The 18667-nt window shown below is 17.5% G+C and overlaps 2 protein-coding genes across 3 annotated transcripts in view; one reads left to right on the top strand and one right to left on the bottom strand.

Annotated features, from left to right (window-relative positions):
- The first annotated feature begins 1932 nt into the window (after window positions 1-1932).
- Window positions 1933-16770, top strand: LOC128964539 (neuromodulin-like). 2 transcript variants are annotated; one of them, XM_054311161.1, is made up of 4 exons: window positions 1933-2089; window positions 14123-14271; window positions 15056-15226; window positions 16594-16770. In XM_054311161.1, exons 1-4 carry the CDS (start codon window positions 1948-1950, stop codon window positions 16699-16701), a joined length of 570 nt encoding a protein of 189 aa, XP_054167136.1. In that variant the 5' UTR covers window positions 1933-1947; the 3' UTR covers window positions 16702-16770. The 2 variants fall into 2 exon arrangements, with proteins under 2 accessions (XP_054167136.1, XP_054167137.1); XM_054311162.1 differs by lacking the exon at window positions 16594-16770 and adding an exon at window positions 15955-15987.
- Window positions 16771-18490: 1720 nt separating this feature from the next.
- LOC128964557 (zinc finger protein 181-like) overlaps window positions 18491-18667 on the bottom strand; it is a 1559-nt gene continuing 1382 nt past the window's right edge. Inside the window, exon 3 of the mRNA XM_054311183.1 lies at window positions 18491-18667. This exon is cut by the window's right edge and continues 542 nt beyond it. Coding sequence (XP_054167158.1) covers window positions 18649-18667 — 19 coding nt within the window. The 3' untranslated portion in view covers window positions 18491-18648.

The following is an 18667-nucleotide window of genomic DNA, read 5'->3' as shown; positions in this document are numbered from 1 at the left end:
ATATTGTAGATCTAATAAAAATAAAATGATATAATATTTTTCTATATATTAAAACACATTTTAAATTAAAATAATAAAAAAATATTAAAAATAAAATTGTTATCAATATATTTTTTAAAACTATTTTATTAATAACAATTGTAGTCAAATTAATTATTTAATTAATTAATTTAATTAAATATGTGTTTAGATTTTATGTGTGTAAATTTTTTAAGTATCACTATTCAGTAGTTATTACACACTGTACTTATATAGTACTTATAGATAAGCAAACTTTCTCTGAATTTTTGTTTTTATTTTTATTAAAACACTTAGCTTTAAATTGACTCTTAGTTTAACCATAACTTTAAATCATTGCTATCTATGTCTACTAATAGGATCTATAAAACAAAAAATAAAACTTTCAAAGTATGAGTAGTATATCTCAATAATCTTTTTGCATTTTATCAGTTTATCTTATTTTTTGTCAAAATTAGTAATCTTATTGTATTATATATGTATTATATTTTTTGTAATTTAAAAAATAATATTTAAGAAAATTTAAGTATCATTAGGGGGTGTCATCATTGGTCATTATATGTGAATTAACAATGATAATAACTAAATATATATATATTATAATTATATATAATTAAATAACTAAATATATATATATATTATAATTATATATAATTAAATACAATATAATGTTATGAATTATTTTAAAATTTTAGTTAAATTATTTGCAAAGATTTTGGTTTTGATAGTAAATTTTGATTTAAATTATTAATTTTAATTAAATTTTAAATACTGTTTTATAGTTAATTTTACAGCACATGTATTGCCATCTCTTACTATTGACGGCAAAAATATTATATAAGAATAATATGATATATAATATTGTATTGAATTACAAGTGAAATATTCTTTCAGTACTACCATATCTTTAGTTGTTTTTTATTAAATAAAATTATTTATTTTCTCTATAATAGTCATTAAATATAAAAATGTCATTAATATTATAATGTATTTATATTTTTATGTAGTTAATAATAAAAATAATGGCTAACATAAACGCAATTTCTTGATAATTATAACGCATATACTGTATTGTATTGATTTGGTTAAAAGATTTACTAATTTATTTAAAATATTAAAATTAAATAATATTATAGTTTAATACTACAAAAATTAAATTTTATCAAATTATTGGTCAGTTTTCAAGGTATTTGATAGTAAATGTCATTAACAACAACAATAGTGCTATAAATTAATAGAAAATATTTTGACTGTTAATGATTTTTTGTTGATTAATATTTCTGAACACTATATTATTGAAACAAAACAAAAAAGTTAATGCATTCGTAAGTATTATTATTATTATTAAAATATAAAAATTAATTTTGTGAGCTTTTTTAATAATCATAAATAAATTAAATATGAAACTAATTTTAGTGAAAGTTTTTTATTATGTTTTTTTGCATTTTCTATGCTTTAATCAAAACTACTACTAATTTGATATTACAATTTATTCACAATATTAGTCTATAATACCTGGTATATAAATTTATATACTGACTATATTATGAAACCTTGATATTACAGTATAACTATTGATACAAATATATAAATTTATATATGTGTGTCAAGTATTTTGTATAAAATTAATTAAATGAATTTTCTATTATACGAATGTAAGTTATTGTAATTGACATTGTTTTACATATTTTCTCAATATATTTAAATGTTTATTTATGCTATTGTATTGTTTTGTTTGCCACAAAAATCATTTTTGTTTATTATGTAAATTAATTTTGTAATCATTGCCAATCAAACAAAACTGTTGTATAATTTATTATACTAAATAACTAAAGCAAGTTCTGTTAAAATATAAATCAACAATAATAATAATAATAATATTTATTATATACAGTATTATTATTATTATATTAGAGAATTGATATTAAAATGGGATGCACTGCCAGTACAACTGATAATATAAAGAAAACAACTCAACAAAATGGAAATACTATTAATACAAATCCAACGATTGAAATAAATAAAAATTATTATAATAATCAACAAAATGAAGTCAACACAACAAATGGAGGTTTGAATTTGTTTTAATAGATTATATAATTATATTTTATTTTATGTTTAAAATTTAATTATTAAAAATATAAATATATTTTAATCTCTATAAATTTATTATTATAATTATATTGAGAAAATTGTAGTATAAAATGTCAAATATTGCCAATAAAATAAAAATTGTCAATTTTTACACTTAATTAATTTTTTTAAATATTTATATAAATTTTGTTTTGTTTTAATTAATTATTAATAGTTTGTAGTCTAGATAGTATAGTTAATTTGCTTTTTTGTTTACTTAAAGTTTTATATAAAGTATACTTGATTATATTAATAAACTAATTAGTTTTCTGATTAACAAAAATTCATAACTTTAAATTTGTAAAATAATTTTAAGATTTATATGTAATAAATAGCTTGACTACAAAATAGAAATTAAATAATTTAGTTAGAAATTAAAATATTTATTTATTCATGTAAAACATATTAAATACATTTTTGTTAATGTTATTCGTCTATGTTTTTAATAAATTTTGATAAATTTCGTTTAAGTTGAAAATTTTAAAAAATAAAATAATTTTTGTTATTTTTATAACAATACAATTTCCTTTTTATAAGATCACCTCATTGTTAATATATTACACAATTCACAATCTTATTGTATAAAAAAGGAAATTGAATTTTATAAAATTTTGTTTTTATATACACTTTAATTATTTTGTTAACAATGTTTTAATAACACATTTATAAAGTATGGCTAAAATTATATATTTTTAAAAGTTTATTTTAATGATTTAATTAAAATTAATTCATTAGTATATTTTAACTGTCTTATTATATAAAAATCTAAATTATTTTTATTATAAACTATTTAATGATTAAATGTTTAAAAAATATAATATAAATTTTAAAATTTTATAGTCATGCCTAACTCAACTAGAGATGTAATAAATGTAATAAATTTCCGTCAAAAAGTTTCCAGAAACTTTCTCTTGAATAAATTTCTATAGAAATTTAACTTTAATGTTATTCTATGGGATCCCCATATCTATAGTTATTGTAATACCAGTATTTTAATAACATATAATACTATACATATAATATCATACAGTATAGTACAGTACTATACAAATGGGATACCTATATATAAAATAATTATAATTATTTAATAATAATCAGTTTTGTAAAATTTTATTCATTTTATTATATAGATCATAATTTAATATAGTTTAATTAATTAATTTTTATTTCAATTAATAATTAAAATAATAATAATAATATTTAATGTATTGTTATATGATAGCAAATATCGAGATAACAAAATTAACCATGGTGATCCCATAGATAGAAATTTCTTTTAGAAACTTTCTAGAAATTTCTCTATTATTTTATAAATTTCTCTTTTTTTGTCAACACTAAACTCAACTCACAAAATATAAATACAATAAATAACCTTAAATGCCATTTAATAAATATATAGGATTTTGTTGTTAATAATTCATTTACTAAAAATTAATTTATTTTATAATAAAATAATAAACATTTAATTTGTAATTTATTTTTTAAAGATATTATATTTACAGAATTTCTAAACAAGTTATATTAGCCAAACATTGTTTAGAAATAAAATTAAATTATACAATGCATTAATTTATAGTTCATATTATTTTATTAAATTTTATTTTTTAACAAATTATTCAATATATTGATTTAAATTTCAAACAATATTTACTTGTGTTCTGATTTATATTATTGATTAATTGATTAAATAATTTTTAAATGTATTTTAATGAATAAACTTAAAATAATTGAAATGTAATATATAATGAAAAAAACAAATAATATACAGTGAATATCAGTGTATTATATTGTGATAACACTTAAAATATAGTTGTAAATATTACTATATATATATATATATACTATACAATACAATTATAAAATATATTTTATATATAATTCAAGTATAATATTTTTACTAATTTATATTTGAGTTTATTTTTTAAGTGCATATTTTATAGTTGACAAAATAGATTAAATATTTTATTTATATTATTATTAAGTCATAATATATCATTAATAATTATGTCTATAAATTTAAATTAAGATAATTTATAAATATTATAGATTTTTTAATTTTTTATTATGGAAATAAATATACTAAATATTGATTGCAATTTTGGCTAAATTATTATATTTTTATAGAAAATACTTTTATTATACAGTAAAACATTTTACGAAACAATATCAATACAACTAATAGACTATTAAGTCATTTATGTAATCATTATTGACTACAAATTGCAAATAATTTAGGTTATAATAGAAATTTAAATTTTGCATTTATTTAGAATACATTACATTTAAGGAATTTTATTTTTTTACATATTTTTAAAGAAAATAACATTTGTAAAATTATAATACTTTATTTATCTAAAATTTTAGTTTTTTTATTAAAACTATTAAAATTGATTCATATACTGTACCTTCATTTACAAAAAAAAATTAAAAAAATAAAACTTTATAAATAAAATAACAATAAAATAGAGAGACAATTGCGATAATAAAAAGTTAATATTATTAATACCTTTCTTATTGAACACACATTTAAATAGTGATATAACACATACACACATACACTGTGTATACGCATGTGTTAGACATTGTTATGTTAGTTCTGTAAAAACTGTCTCACTTTGTGCTAAACCAAATCTATATGAGTTGCACCACAAATACATAGATATATCATAGATTATACTTAATATATACATACAAATAAAAATTAAAACTCCTCCTCTAAGCATTAAACGTTATAATATCGCGCCCATATATATTGCTGTTATACTATAAAGCGTACAGTAATAATGTAAAGATTTATATATAAGATATTATTTTTTAAATTAATTAATTAACTAATAAAATATAAATTATAATTTTTTATTGAAATAGAAATATTTTAAATTTTTAACAATTATTAAAATTTAATTTTATTTATGAATATATTAATTATTATTTAATTATTATATTTTAATTTAATAATTATTTAAATTTGTATTTAATAAATTATTAATTGTATTAATTATTAATATGGAATATATAAAAAATTATTAATTATACAAAATTATTATAAAAAATATTAATTATAAAAAATATATATATTTAATCTAAAAAAAATGTAGATATTATATGACAACTATGACATTAGTTTTATTATTATTATTATTATTATTAGACATTTTAATTAACTTTAATTAACTTTAAAAACTATATTATTGCACATAATTGATTGTTATTAATATTGTATTGTATTTATCACAATATTTAGTACTATTTATAACTAATATTTATTATTTAATCACATTTGTTATCACAAATCTAAAAGTACTTAAACAACACGTGGACTTAGTTTGTTTTCAATGCCACACAATGTCATCCTATAATACAGTCAATAGTATATATGCGCGCAATATTATAGCGTCTAATGCTTAAGGGGCGGAGTTTTTACATGGCATAGTTATTATACACACTAAGTTGTATTGTTTGTATATATTAAGTATAATCTATGATATATCTATGTATTTGTGGTGCAACTCATATAGATTTGGTTTAGCACAAAGTGAGACAGTTTTACTAAACTCTCAGTATTAATACAATACTATACGTGAATATAACTCTAAATAAATGAGTGAAAAATCGAAACTCGAAGCAAACAAACAGTGAGTGAGTTCGCGATCGAGACTAAAAAACACTGGGCTTTGCATTGAAGGTGTACTCCATATACAGTATATATATATATATATAAATATATTCTCTATTGTAAAGTGCTTTCAAATTATTATTATATTATTTATTATCATTATTTTTAATGATAATTATTCTTGGTGATTTGTAATAACAATTTATTTTATTTTTAAATTTCCAATAATTAGCTATAATAATAATAATAAAATAATATTATTATTACTAATAATTTGGTAAGTCTATTTCTTAGTAAAAATATTTACTTTTTTTAAATAATTATTTCATTATTAATATTATTAATGACTATTTCAAGTTGATTTTAACGTTAGAAATAAAAAAAATTAATTCAATTATTTTTGTTTTGTTTTACAATAACCTTTATATATATATATATATCTAAAAGTAATAATTGAATTTACATATAAACATTAATTATATTTTTATTTATTTATTTTTTGTAAATTTAATTTAATACTAACTTTGAATATATTAGTAAATTATTTATAAACCAATTGAACATTTATTATGTAAGCAAATTCTAATACATTACCCCCAGAATTGAAGTATATTTACTCATTTGTGTTTACAAAACAAATTTATATTTATTAATAATATAAATATAAAATAAATTTTACTATGACTATAGACTGTATAATATAGTTATATACATCTATATATGGCCTAAATTTTTGTTTTTCTCTTTCATTTAATCATATAAAAAATATTTGTTTAGTAAAATATTTTTTTTAATAAAAATACTTAATAATAATACTGTTTGATGAAATCATTGTATTATTATATGAATTATTAATCAAATATTAAATATTTAAACTAATAGACAAAGTAATTATACATATTTTATATGTTCTGAATTATATTCACAAAAAATATAATAATTTAAATATTATTTTTTTAACAAATAGATATCATATGATACGAACAAACAGTTTTACTTATTTTAATCAGATTTAAACAATGTTTGCATTTTTAAAAATAAAATGGAAAAACAATCTGTATTTATATATTTTTTTATGTATAAAATTTAGTATATTTTTTATATGATTAAATTATTATATTTGGCTACATATATCCAATTTTTATATTGACTATAATACAGTGTTTTCATATAAAATAATATGAATGAGTATGTGATATGAATTAATGTATGTATAGTATGTATGGCTGACATCGATCTGGTAGTGAGTGGTCGACAATCTCTCCAAACACTCACTATATTTCTTGTCAAACATTTTTCCTCCATTTTTGCTAACAATTCTCTAAACAAATTTCTAATCTTTTTTTTAAACAAAAATTTTGTTTTTTAATTAACTAGTTTGAAAAAACGATAATAAAATCATATTAAATATATTGATGTTTTTTTTATTATATTTAATAAAATAAATTATTTAATTTGTGTACATCTGTTTTATTCAATTCGCATGAATAAAATTAATATTTGTGTATGACTTTTAAAAATCACATTTTTATTTGCTTTTCATATAACTATTCATATAACTATTTTCATTATTTTATGCACTAAAATAAATTACATAATCCAGGTCATCGTTATTGATTAAAACAGTGTATTGGGTGTAACTCTAAATATTGTATTTAAAAAAATACTTTTCGGTTTTCATATTTATATAAATTTTATAATAGTAAATGTAACAAATAATATGTCAAATTAAATAATAGACAATAATTTTGTATCTGGGTTGTACAATATCTATTTATAAACTAGCTATGTCTATATTGATTTTTCAATTTATTTTAATTTGAACATTAATATCATAATAAATAATTTAAAAATATTTGTGTTATTTTCAACAAATAATTAATTCTTAACATTTAAACAAAACTGTATCTTTTGAAAGTCAAACTGTAATATAATATCACAATAAAACTCAAATTATTAGAACTCTTGTGCTAAAAGTGTTTATCAAAATGTTATTCATTACTATTTAATCAGTTTTTTTGTACACATTCTTCAAAGAATTGAAGATAAAAAATATTTTTAGATCTCAATAGTCATACGTTTCTCTTTGTGTTATATAATATTGTGTTATACACTATAATATAAACACTTTATTATAGTCTATTTCATAGTGAGATAATAATGTACACTACATTTCATTTGAAATAAAAAATTGATTTTTTATTATTTAACAGAAATAGTGCTTTCTATAAATACTATTTACTATTATATCATATGAATCACACAATCAATAATTTAGTTGATATTTATATTTTTATTATATAATTAAAATTGTTTAGTTAGAATAATATTTATTATATATAATATCAACATGATAAATTACGTTAGTATTTATAAATAATTATATTTAATTAATACATAATTATATATCATTTTTAGAAAATATTAAACAGTAGAATAATACTATATTATATATATTTTTTTAATTAATTAAATGGATATAAAAAATAGGTTTCGTTTATTGAAATAGAAAAAACAATTTATTATTCAAATCTATGTGAGAACTAATTAACAATATAATCGGTTGATTAATAATAGCACTATTAAAGCATCAAAAAATTTGCTTTTTTTTGTCTATCAAACACAACATTCATATAGAATTTATATGTAATTCAATTCTTATATAACGTTCAGAATATAATTAGATCAAACATTACGTGAATATAAATTATAAAAACCATTACTATTATTATTTTTATTGTTATAGTTATCAGTATAAACTAAATGTAAGATTTTAAAAATAAATATGACCATAAGATGACTCATTTATTTATTAGGTAATTTTATTATATTATTTTTTTTGTTTTATTTAAAATATATGAAAATTGCATAATTATGTATTGCATTATGTTATTTGTTTTTAATGATTATAAAATTCAATTACGACTTTTAAATGTGAATTAGGTAAGTGTTTTAAATCATCAAATTATGATTAAAATAATATATAATTATCTATATATATATATATATATATATATATGTTATATTAATTAAAAATTGACATTCATATGCAATTAATAGTAGAACATAATAGTTATTATTATATAGTAATTTTTAGATATTAAAACCTTACAAATAATTTATATATTATGATTAAATACTTAACTAATGTTTTTCAATAAATTATCATTGAGTTTTTTAGAGATATTAAAATATTTTAATGAAAAATATAATACAGTACAGTATTATAAATACTGTAGGCTATAAATTATTTTTGATATTTTGTTTTTTAATAAATTGTTTGCTACTACTTTAAATATTTTAAAATATGTATAAAACTACTGTTTTTAAAATTAAATTGAATCAATTTTCCCTAAAAACAAGTATCAGATATATTGAATATAGTGTACTATAAAAATAAATTACCGTATAATACAAAATTGAAATTTATTTGATATAACTTATCATATAAAAAATACTGTAAAACTTATATATAAATTATAAACACAAATAACAAATGACTTTTTATTTTGGATAAGCTCTTTAAATAATTATTAATAATTTTTTATTTTAAAAAAATTATAATTATTAAAATAATTTTTTATTTTTAGTTATGTCCTATAATTTTATATTAGATAGATTGAAATATAAAATAAAATCTACTTTATTTGTTTTGTTTATAATATTATTGGATAAATTTAGCTAAACTTTTTATAATAATAATACAGTTATCATTAATCCATAATTTATTAATGATTTATTTTACATTATGATTGAAAATATTATATTACTGATGAATCAATTACTTAAAATGTGTTTTTTATTAAAAATGCAATTTTTAGTTCTATATAAAATATTTTAATATGTATTTAGTGTTTAAAAAATGTACAGATATAATTTAATAAAAAATAATTATTGTATATTTACTTAAATAAATTTTTATTTAAATAACTATTTATTAGAGATAAAACAACAACAAAATGGTTATTTTATAATATATGAAAATCAATACCCTAATAATAATTTATGTGAATTTGCTGCTGTATTGCATAATATATTGATATTGCATGATATATGAATGGATTTTATTTTTTTTAAGTAAGTTTTCAACATTTTTTTACATTATTATCGGAGACAAGAGTATTATAGATTATAAACAAAAATTATTTTCTGATTTTTTTAATATAAACTTTTGATAATTTTATAATTTGTAAACTTTGAGCACAATTTAGCCTAAGTTAACAATTGGGTATTTTTATTAACTCATACTAGATTTTTTCAATACTACAATACTATTATTATTATTATAATATAAAATGGCCATTGAACATATTTTTTAGTTTTAGTTTTTTAATACAAAATTTAAGTTATTTTTTCAAATGATATAAAACAATTTTTTAAAACTAAATCATTACTGATATGAATAAAATAATGGTTTCGTGTAAATTACTCGTTATTTGTTTAGCATTTACTGTATGTTATTAGTGTTACAAATGTTTTTTTTTCTACAAAAAAAATAATACATTTTAACAAATAATTTGTTGTAACAAACATTTTATTACAATTGTGTCGTATTCTGTCGTTATAATCGATGTTCATTTAGTTTTTTGTTTTGTGGTTCAAATAGTTGTGTACTTTAAGTGAAACAAATAGCAATTTTCTCATTTCATTATATAAATATATGATTGTGTTTTAGTTTTATTTATATTTATGATGAAAATTATTCAAAAATAATACATTATTATTATTATTACTCTATATAAAAATCGATATATAATTATAAATTAAATGCTATCAAATTAGGGTACGAATCATATGAGATCCGCTGTAATTTAGATACAACTTTATTGGAGACACTAAAACACAAATTTATATATTTATATAATGTATATATGAAAAAAATCTTGCGTTAAATTATAGACCAATTTATCTTATAATTCTCCATTAGTTTTTTAAGTATAAATCTATAATAATAATACAATATACTATAAAAAAGACAGTGTACTAAATGTTGCAATTGTTATAATAAACTAAAGCTATTGCCTAAAGTATAGTTCAAACATTGTATGATTTTGTATTATTCATTATAGGAAAAGGTATTTCCTGCAAATAAGCTATAAGTAAATCATAATATATTATATTAACATAAAAATCGATACTTAGTATAAATACATTATTTTGTATGTAAAAATATATATATATTGATAGATCAATAATTGAATACAAGTTACTACAAATTTTTGTTATAAACCATTTAGTCTATTGTATCAAATTGTTTAATATAGTATATATTTATTTTTATTTTTTAAAAATTAATAAACTATTTTATTCATAAATATTTGAAATTCTAAGAATATATCAATTTTTTAAACAGTGAAATATTAATAAATATAAATCTATTATAATTTTATAAACAAATATTATTGATATTGTCGTTAGTTTTGTTTAGTTAAGTTAACGACAAATATTAATTTATATAATAGTTGCCAAAAATATCTGCCATAAATTGTCAATTTGTCTAAATGGCAAACTGATGTTTCATGAAATTTTATACTCATATTTACACAATTATTTAATTTAATAATCTCATATTATATGTACATAAAATGTTTGGCGATATAAAAACATATTTATTTATTTATTAAATGTCAACATTTTATAAATCACAATTTTTATTATTCATTAGTTAATACATGAAAATTACTTTAATCGATATATTTATCGTAAAAATAAGAGCAAAAAATAAGATATTTTAATTATCTAATTGACTGATATGTAATATAATATATATATTTAATGTAAACTTATATAAATCAAATATTACTAATATTTGATTTATATAAGTTTACATCAAACATATACTCATTTTTAAATCATAATATTGTATAGTAATTATAAATGAATTGCTTATTTATTTACACTATCAATAATCTTATAACAATCATAAAGATTAAACTAAAACAATAAATTAAAGATATATTTAACAAATAATAACAATTAAGATTATTTTTTAACTTGAATAGAAAAAACATATTAATGTTATTGAAAACAACAAATGAGAGATTAGTAATTAATTCAAGATTAAACTTAAATAATTAGTGTAGCATTGTTTTAGATAATGTGCAATAATTACATTATAGATAGTAATATGATATAATGAGATTAAAATACAATTTATACAAAATAGATACACAAATTATATGTATTAAACTTTAATAAAAAATATTATTAATATTATTTTTTGATTATAATTTTATAATAATTTAACGATTAGATTCTAAATTAAACATTATTATTTAAAAAAATATACAATTACATATTTTTATATCATAAATATATATTTATATTTATTAACTATAATAAGTTAACTTTTATATAGAAATACAATGCATTAGTTGAAGAAATCTTTTCTCACGAAATTCAATCATTAATCACAAAACTCAATGTATTTTATATAGTAGTGTATTGTACAACAAAAATATGCTTTTAGTGTATCATATAATATATTAATCTAAAATTTCTATTATATATATATATAGTATATACATGAAGTATTTAAAGGTAAATAAGTCTCACTGATAGTTAACAATAAATGATTTTTGATAATAATTTGTTAATGCCTTCTGTATAAAAAACAGACATATTGTGTACAGATATAATGCCTTTAATTAAAATAATTACATTAATTATTATATCTATATTTATTATTATAATAGATAATTTGTTAATTATAATAATAATTTTTTATTTTCAGTATTATTAAATAATTTTTATAAATTTCAAAATTAAGAATATTCTTGAATAATATTGTTTAAAATATTTAATTGTTAATTTACAACAAGAAAATGTCTAAGTTTTCTAAGTTGTTTCTATCTATTATAATAATAAATTTTTTAAATATTTTTATTGTCATTTATCTAAAAATATATTAGCCGTAAATCTGAAAATAAATTGCTTTTTAAAATTACTTTATTTATATTTATATAAAAAAAAGATATTTTATAATAACTGTAATCATATATTGTATGTTACGTTACATTTATTGCTTACTATACTGTTTTTAAAGGTTCAAGTAATATAACATTTATGATATGTGTATGATATGTATGACTATTTCATATAAATTATTGAAAAAACAATGAATAAAAAGCGTAAAAATAATGAAAAGCTTTTATATAATTATAAATATCATAAATTATTATTGTTATAGAATTTTAAATTTTTTATATATACTGTATATATTAATCTGTAAAATGAATACTATACAAAAATATGTTTAAAATATTTATATATTATATACTGTATTATATTTATTATATAGTGTATAATGAATTTACAATATTGTCAGAAAATAACAATTTTAAATTTTTAAACTGATATTATTGATAGATTTAATGTGTATATCACTATTGTTTATACTTATAGACATTATAATGCTATTGTAAGTATTATTATTATTATTATAGTATAAATCACTGATAACGTCAACTAACTGTTTTGTCATGACTTTTATCGATTGAAATGAATTATTACTATAAATATAAACCACTGACTGGTGTTTATAAGTGAGTGACTATCCATTAATTGTAGTTAAATAAAGGATTACATATTTCTAATACTTAGGGCCTTATTGTTGAAATTGTGTATTTAATTTTGTTTTCATTTACATATTGTATATAATATATATATAATTATAATATCAATATTCTGTGAATATACGATATATATTTAATATATACCTAAATAAATTTAATGTTTTTTCCGATAACTGATTGTTTATATATTTAAATTAATAATTATAATAATAATAATAAAATCAAAGGTTGTTTTCTAAAAAATAATAAATTCCTTAAGCTTTATGCAATCATTTATTTGCTATGACGTAAAACATTGCATTTTATTGCTTACTTGATAGTGATATCTCATTCAAAAAACAACAACTACAGTATTTTTTGTTAAATATAATATATTTATGCGATCACCATATATAGTATAATACAATATGTATATATTTAAGCATTTTTAATTTTATGAAAAAATTTAATATTTATGAGATTTCTTAAAATATAATTACGTATATATTTACGCATAGATATATATATATATATATATATATGATCATCATATTTAGTTTTATTTGATTATACTAAATAATAATAAAAAATAAATTTTACTAAAATTATTATTATTATTATTACAAATAACAATTTGAATATTGTTTGAATTTATTTTATTGTCATCAAATATTTGCATTAAATTACTGGAATATAGAGTGTATTGAATTACATTTAGTATTATTTTTTCAATTTTTTATTATTATTTGTTTTTAACATAATTGGTTTGATTTTTTTATATTTTGATTTGATATCTCATAAGACTATTACACAGAAGAAGATTATTCAGAAGACGACGCCGACAGACAGGAAGAGGCGGCCATTAAAATACAATCGCAATTCAGAGGATATAAGACTAGGAAAGAGCTTAAAGACAAATCTCAGGACATAAATAATATGAAAGAAGAAGAGGTTTGTCATTATATCTATTATATTAAACAACAAAAAAATTATATATTTTTTACAAAAAAAAAAAAAATAAAACAAAATATTTTATTGATTTATCCAACAGTTTTTTTTGTTAGTTATTTTATTAGTATTAGTGGATCTGTTTAAACAATATATTTTTTTTAGAAAAGGATTATTTGCTAAATATTTTTTGTTATTTAAAATATATATATATATATATATCATATAAATCTATTTTAAGGTATGTCTCAAATGTGAATTAATATTTTAAGTCGTTTGTTGAATCGGTTATTATAACAATTATTTCAACAAAAATGCAATTCTCGTGACATTAACTGTTAAAATAATTGAAATACAGACATATATATTGAGGTGTGGTTTGGGTTAGGTTTGAATGTATTATAGTTAGGTTGGGTACGGTTTAGTTAAAAAATATATGGTCAGTGTTACCAACAAAAATTTTTATTCACAATTGTTTTATTTAACTAATCATTTTATTTGAAACCATTGAATACATTGATAAAAAATTTGCTAATTTATAATATATTTTTGTGTGTATATTTTGTTAGCAAATTATCCAATTTTAGTGTAACACACATAATTGACATTTTATTTAATAAGTGTCATAAAACTATAGCTTTAATAATATAAATATTTTATTTTTAATGACAATACTAACAAATATTAAAAATTATCGATTGATTGGCAATCAATATTAAAATATTGATTATTATTATTATTATAATTATTATTATTTGCTAAATAATTGTTATATATTTACAAATAGAGTCCAAACAACACTGGCGGTGACGTGGATAAGGCCGCGACCACAATTCAGGCCGGATTTAAGGGCTATAAAGTGCGCAAAGATATCAAAAAACAAAAGTCGGAATCAAGTGATGACACCAACGATCCGAAGGACAAGAAGGATAGCGACCAAACACTTGCTGACGAACTCGTAAAGAATCAATAGATTTGATTTAATTTCACTTATATTTATCACTTTTATTATTATAATTAATAGTATTATTATTTTATCGATAAATGTCTACACATTACTAGACAATGAATGATATATTATATACCGTATACCGTATACCGTATACCGTATACCGTATACCGTATACCGTATAACGTATACCGTATACCGTATATTATATAATATATACCATGATTTTATATATACATATTATCATGGTAATATCATTTCTTTTTTTCAAAATAACATTATATTTAAAGTAAATTTTATTTTTGATTTAGTTTTTTAATTGCATTTGTAGTTTTGTTGTTGGTTTAAAAATTTTTGAATTTATATTAAGTTTGTTGTTTTAATAAGTTTGTTATTGTAAATTGATTTATTATTAATAATTATATAAATAGATTATTTCACTTGATATTTGATAATATAATTATTATTATTATTATAGATAATATTTGATAATTTAGCACACATTCCGTTTTTTAAAAAATTAAATTATTCACTAAATTGCATGATTTTAGCATATATTATATATATACACAGTATATACTCTAAAATGTTAATGTATATTATTAGTTTATTTGGATTTTTTAAAAATGCAAACTGATTATCATTTATTTCATTTATTATAATTAACTTGTGTATCTGTACATGAAAATTGCAATTATTATCAATAATATGATACTAATCTATGTTTATTTATACAGTATATATTAAATTTAAATAAATAATACAATTGTTTATTTAATTTATTTGAATTGTCATATATAATTGATTCTATTATATGATGAATAAACAAATTTTAAGTTTATAATAAATAATATTATAATTGCTTGAATCAGATTATTTGACATTTATCTGTGGATTTGTCATGTTTTATATTATTTGTTTGTGTAATGTCTTGTATGTATAAATTAATGTCTTGTATTGTATGTGTAATGTTTTATTGTCAATATATTATATTTCTTAATTAAAAATAGTTAGATAATTGTATGCTATACTGTCTATAAATTAATTGATTCATAAATATACGACGATTATTAAGATAACAAAAATAATTGAAAAATATAAGAATTGAATGTTTTTTTCTTTGAAAATTATTGTTTGTTTTAAATATTATATTTGTATAACTGTTTGACAACTCATTCATGTCTTTCTCTCTCTCTCTCATTCTCTCTCTCTCTCTCTTTTCAATCACAATCCCATTCCTTCCCATATATATAATAATCACTAAAATTGTTGCACAAAAAAATTGTTGTCCCAATGTCTCTGTGTCTCACCTCTCTGTGTTTGGCCGATGTCTGACTGATGACCATTACAACTGTGACCACCACCTAAAACAATAGGCCGACATTGACCTCAACGATCCCGAAGTGGAGAAGGCGGCCACTAAAATACAGGCGACGTTTAGAGGATTTAAATCAAGACGAGAACCTAATAAAGAGGACAAATAATTTTGGAGATAATCTCTAATTAATGGCTATTAGTTTGTGTTGTTTCATAAAATATCATATGTATTACACCAACGAATTAATTTGTAATCAATATTACAATTATTACAAAAACAATAACAACAAAAATCTTATTATTTAATAATAATGATTAATTAAAATTTTTAAAAAATACAATTAAATTGATGATGAGTTTGATGTATTAAATTTTAGGATAATTATTACATTAACACACAATTATTGTTATTTATTATTATTATTATTATATTAATTTATTTATTTAAAAAAATATATTGCTATAACAAGCAGATAGTTATAGTCATTTTAATTAAAAAATAATAGTATAATTATTGTGTCAAGTGCTTTACATTTTTGGCAATAAGTTACACTAATATATTTCGTTTATTATGCTTATCGTATTCAACAAAATAATATATATATAATATAACTTGCAGTATATATGTATATCTGTAATTATTAAATAATAATTTTCATTCAAATCATTATATATCGGCAATTACTGGTTAAATCCAAACACATTTTTTTCAAATAATAATAATAATAATAATAATAATTATTATAATAATGAAGCTCATATCAAAATATCTTATGATAAATAAATCAAAAAGATATATGAATTTTTACAATTTCCTAAATGAATGTAAAAATAAATTTAATTATATTAATATATATCTATCTATCTATCTATATATTTAACAATTTAATAAAATAATAATAATATTTTACAAATGGCTTATATTTAAATAACTAATAAGCAAATATTGAGCTCATTATCTCAAACAATCACTTTTCTAAATTTAAATAAAGTTAAACAAATGTTTCAAACATTTTGTAAATCATATCTATAAAGAAATAAATTTATAAATTAATAAAAACTATTTATAATTAAATTAACCATAAATTAAGATAATTATAAAAATTTAATTCATGTTTTTAATTCACAATTTAATTAGTTTTATTAATAATTGTTTAGTTTAACTTGCACATTGTAAATTTTCATAGTTATTATATTAGGTTATATTTGAATATTATAATATAATTACCAGTAATATTAATTGTTATCATATTAAATATTGTTATTATTATAATTATTATTTGTTTCAAAATACTGTATTATTTATATTATATAATTAAACTTTAAATTAATCTAGAAATTTTAAAAATAAAAAAATAATAATAAAATAACATCGTTATTGAAATAAATATATTTATTATTATTTATTGTTTTTTTATCGATTTCAGATATTAAATATACTGTTATTACAGTATAATATTGTATTATTACATTATTCTAAAAATATATACTGTATATAATTAATTAATTTAATTGAAATTGATGAAGTATTTAACAATTTTTCATAATTTTCAGTTTCATAATTTTTTAGCAATTTTTTAGCATTTTTAATTTTATGGATTATAGATTTATAAAAATAAGATATACTTATAATTTATTATTAGATTATTTAATTAAATTAAATGTTTATTAGAGTATTTTTTATAATAAAACAAAGTTTTATACCCGAGATTTATTTGAACATTCAATCATATAATTGCAATATCATAAAAATAGTATAGATTTGAAATTATAAATAATATTTATATATATATGTAATTGCAATTTCACCCAAAAATGGACATCATCATAATTATTAAAAACTGTTATATAATTAAATTTTTAATATAAAATTAGCGATATATCAGAATTAAATCATTTACGGTAAGTATTTGGTTGACTCATTCAAAATAAATAAATAAAAAACAGATGTCATGTCAACACTTGAGAAACAATACAGTAAATGAGTGATAGTTATTAGAAAAAAATTGGTCACTAAAGATATGGACGTCATGGGGTGATAATCTTGGACCTACTAATTGATTACTATTGTATTGTATTATCTTCATATAAAATATGAATTTGTTGTCAAATCTTCAAGAAAAGGCAATTGAT

Source organism: Oppia nitens, unplaced genomic scaffold (assembly GCF_028296485.1).
Source record: "Oppia nitens isolate AA-2021 unplaced genomic scaffold, nextdenovo-longstitch-racon4-pilon3 scaffold9_pilon_pilon_pilon, whole genome shotgun sequence".
NCBI lineage: Eukaryota > Metazoa > Arthropoda > Arachnida > Sarcoptiformes > Oppiidae > Oppia > Oppia nitens.
Note: the sequence above shows the minus strand (reverse complement) of the source record. Positions and strands in the feature narration are given on the sequence as shown.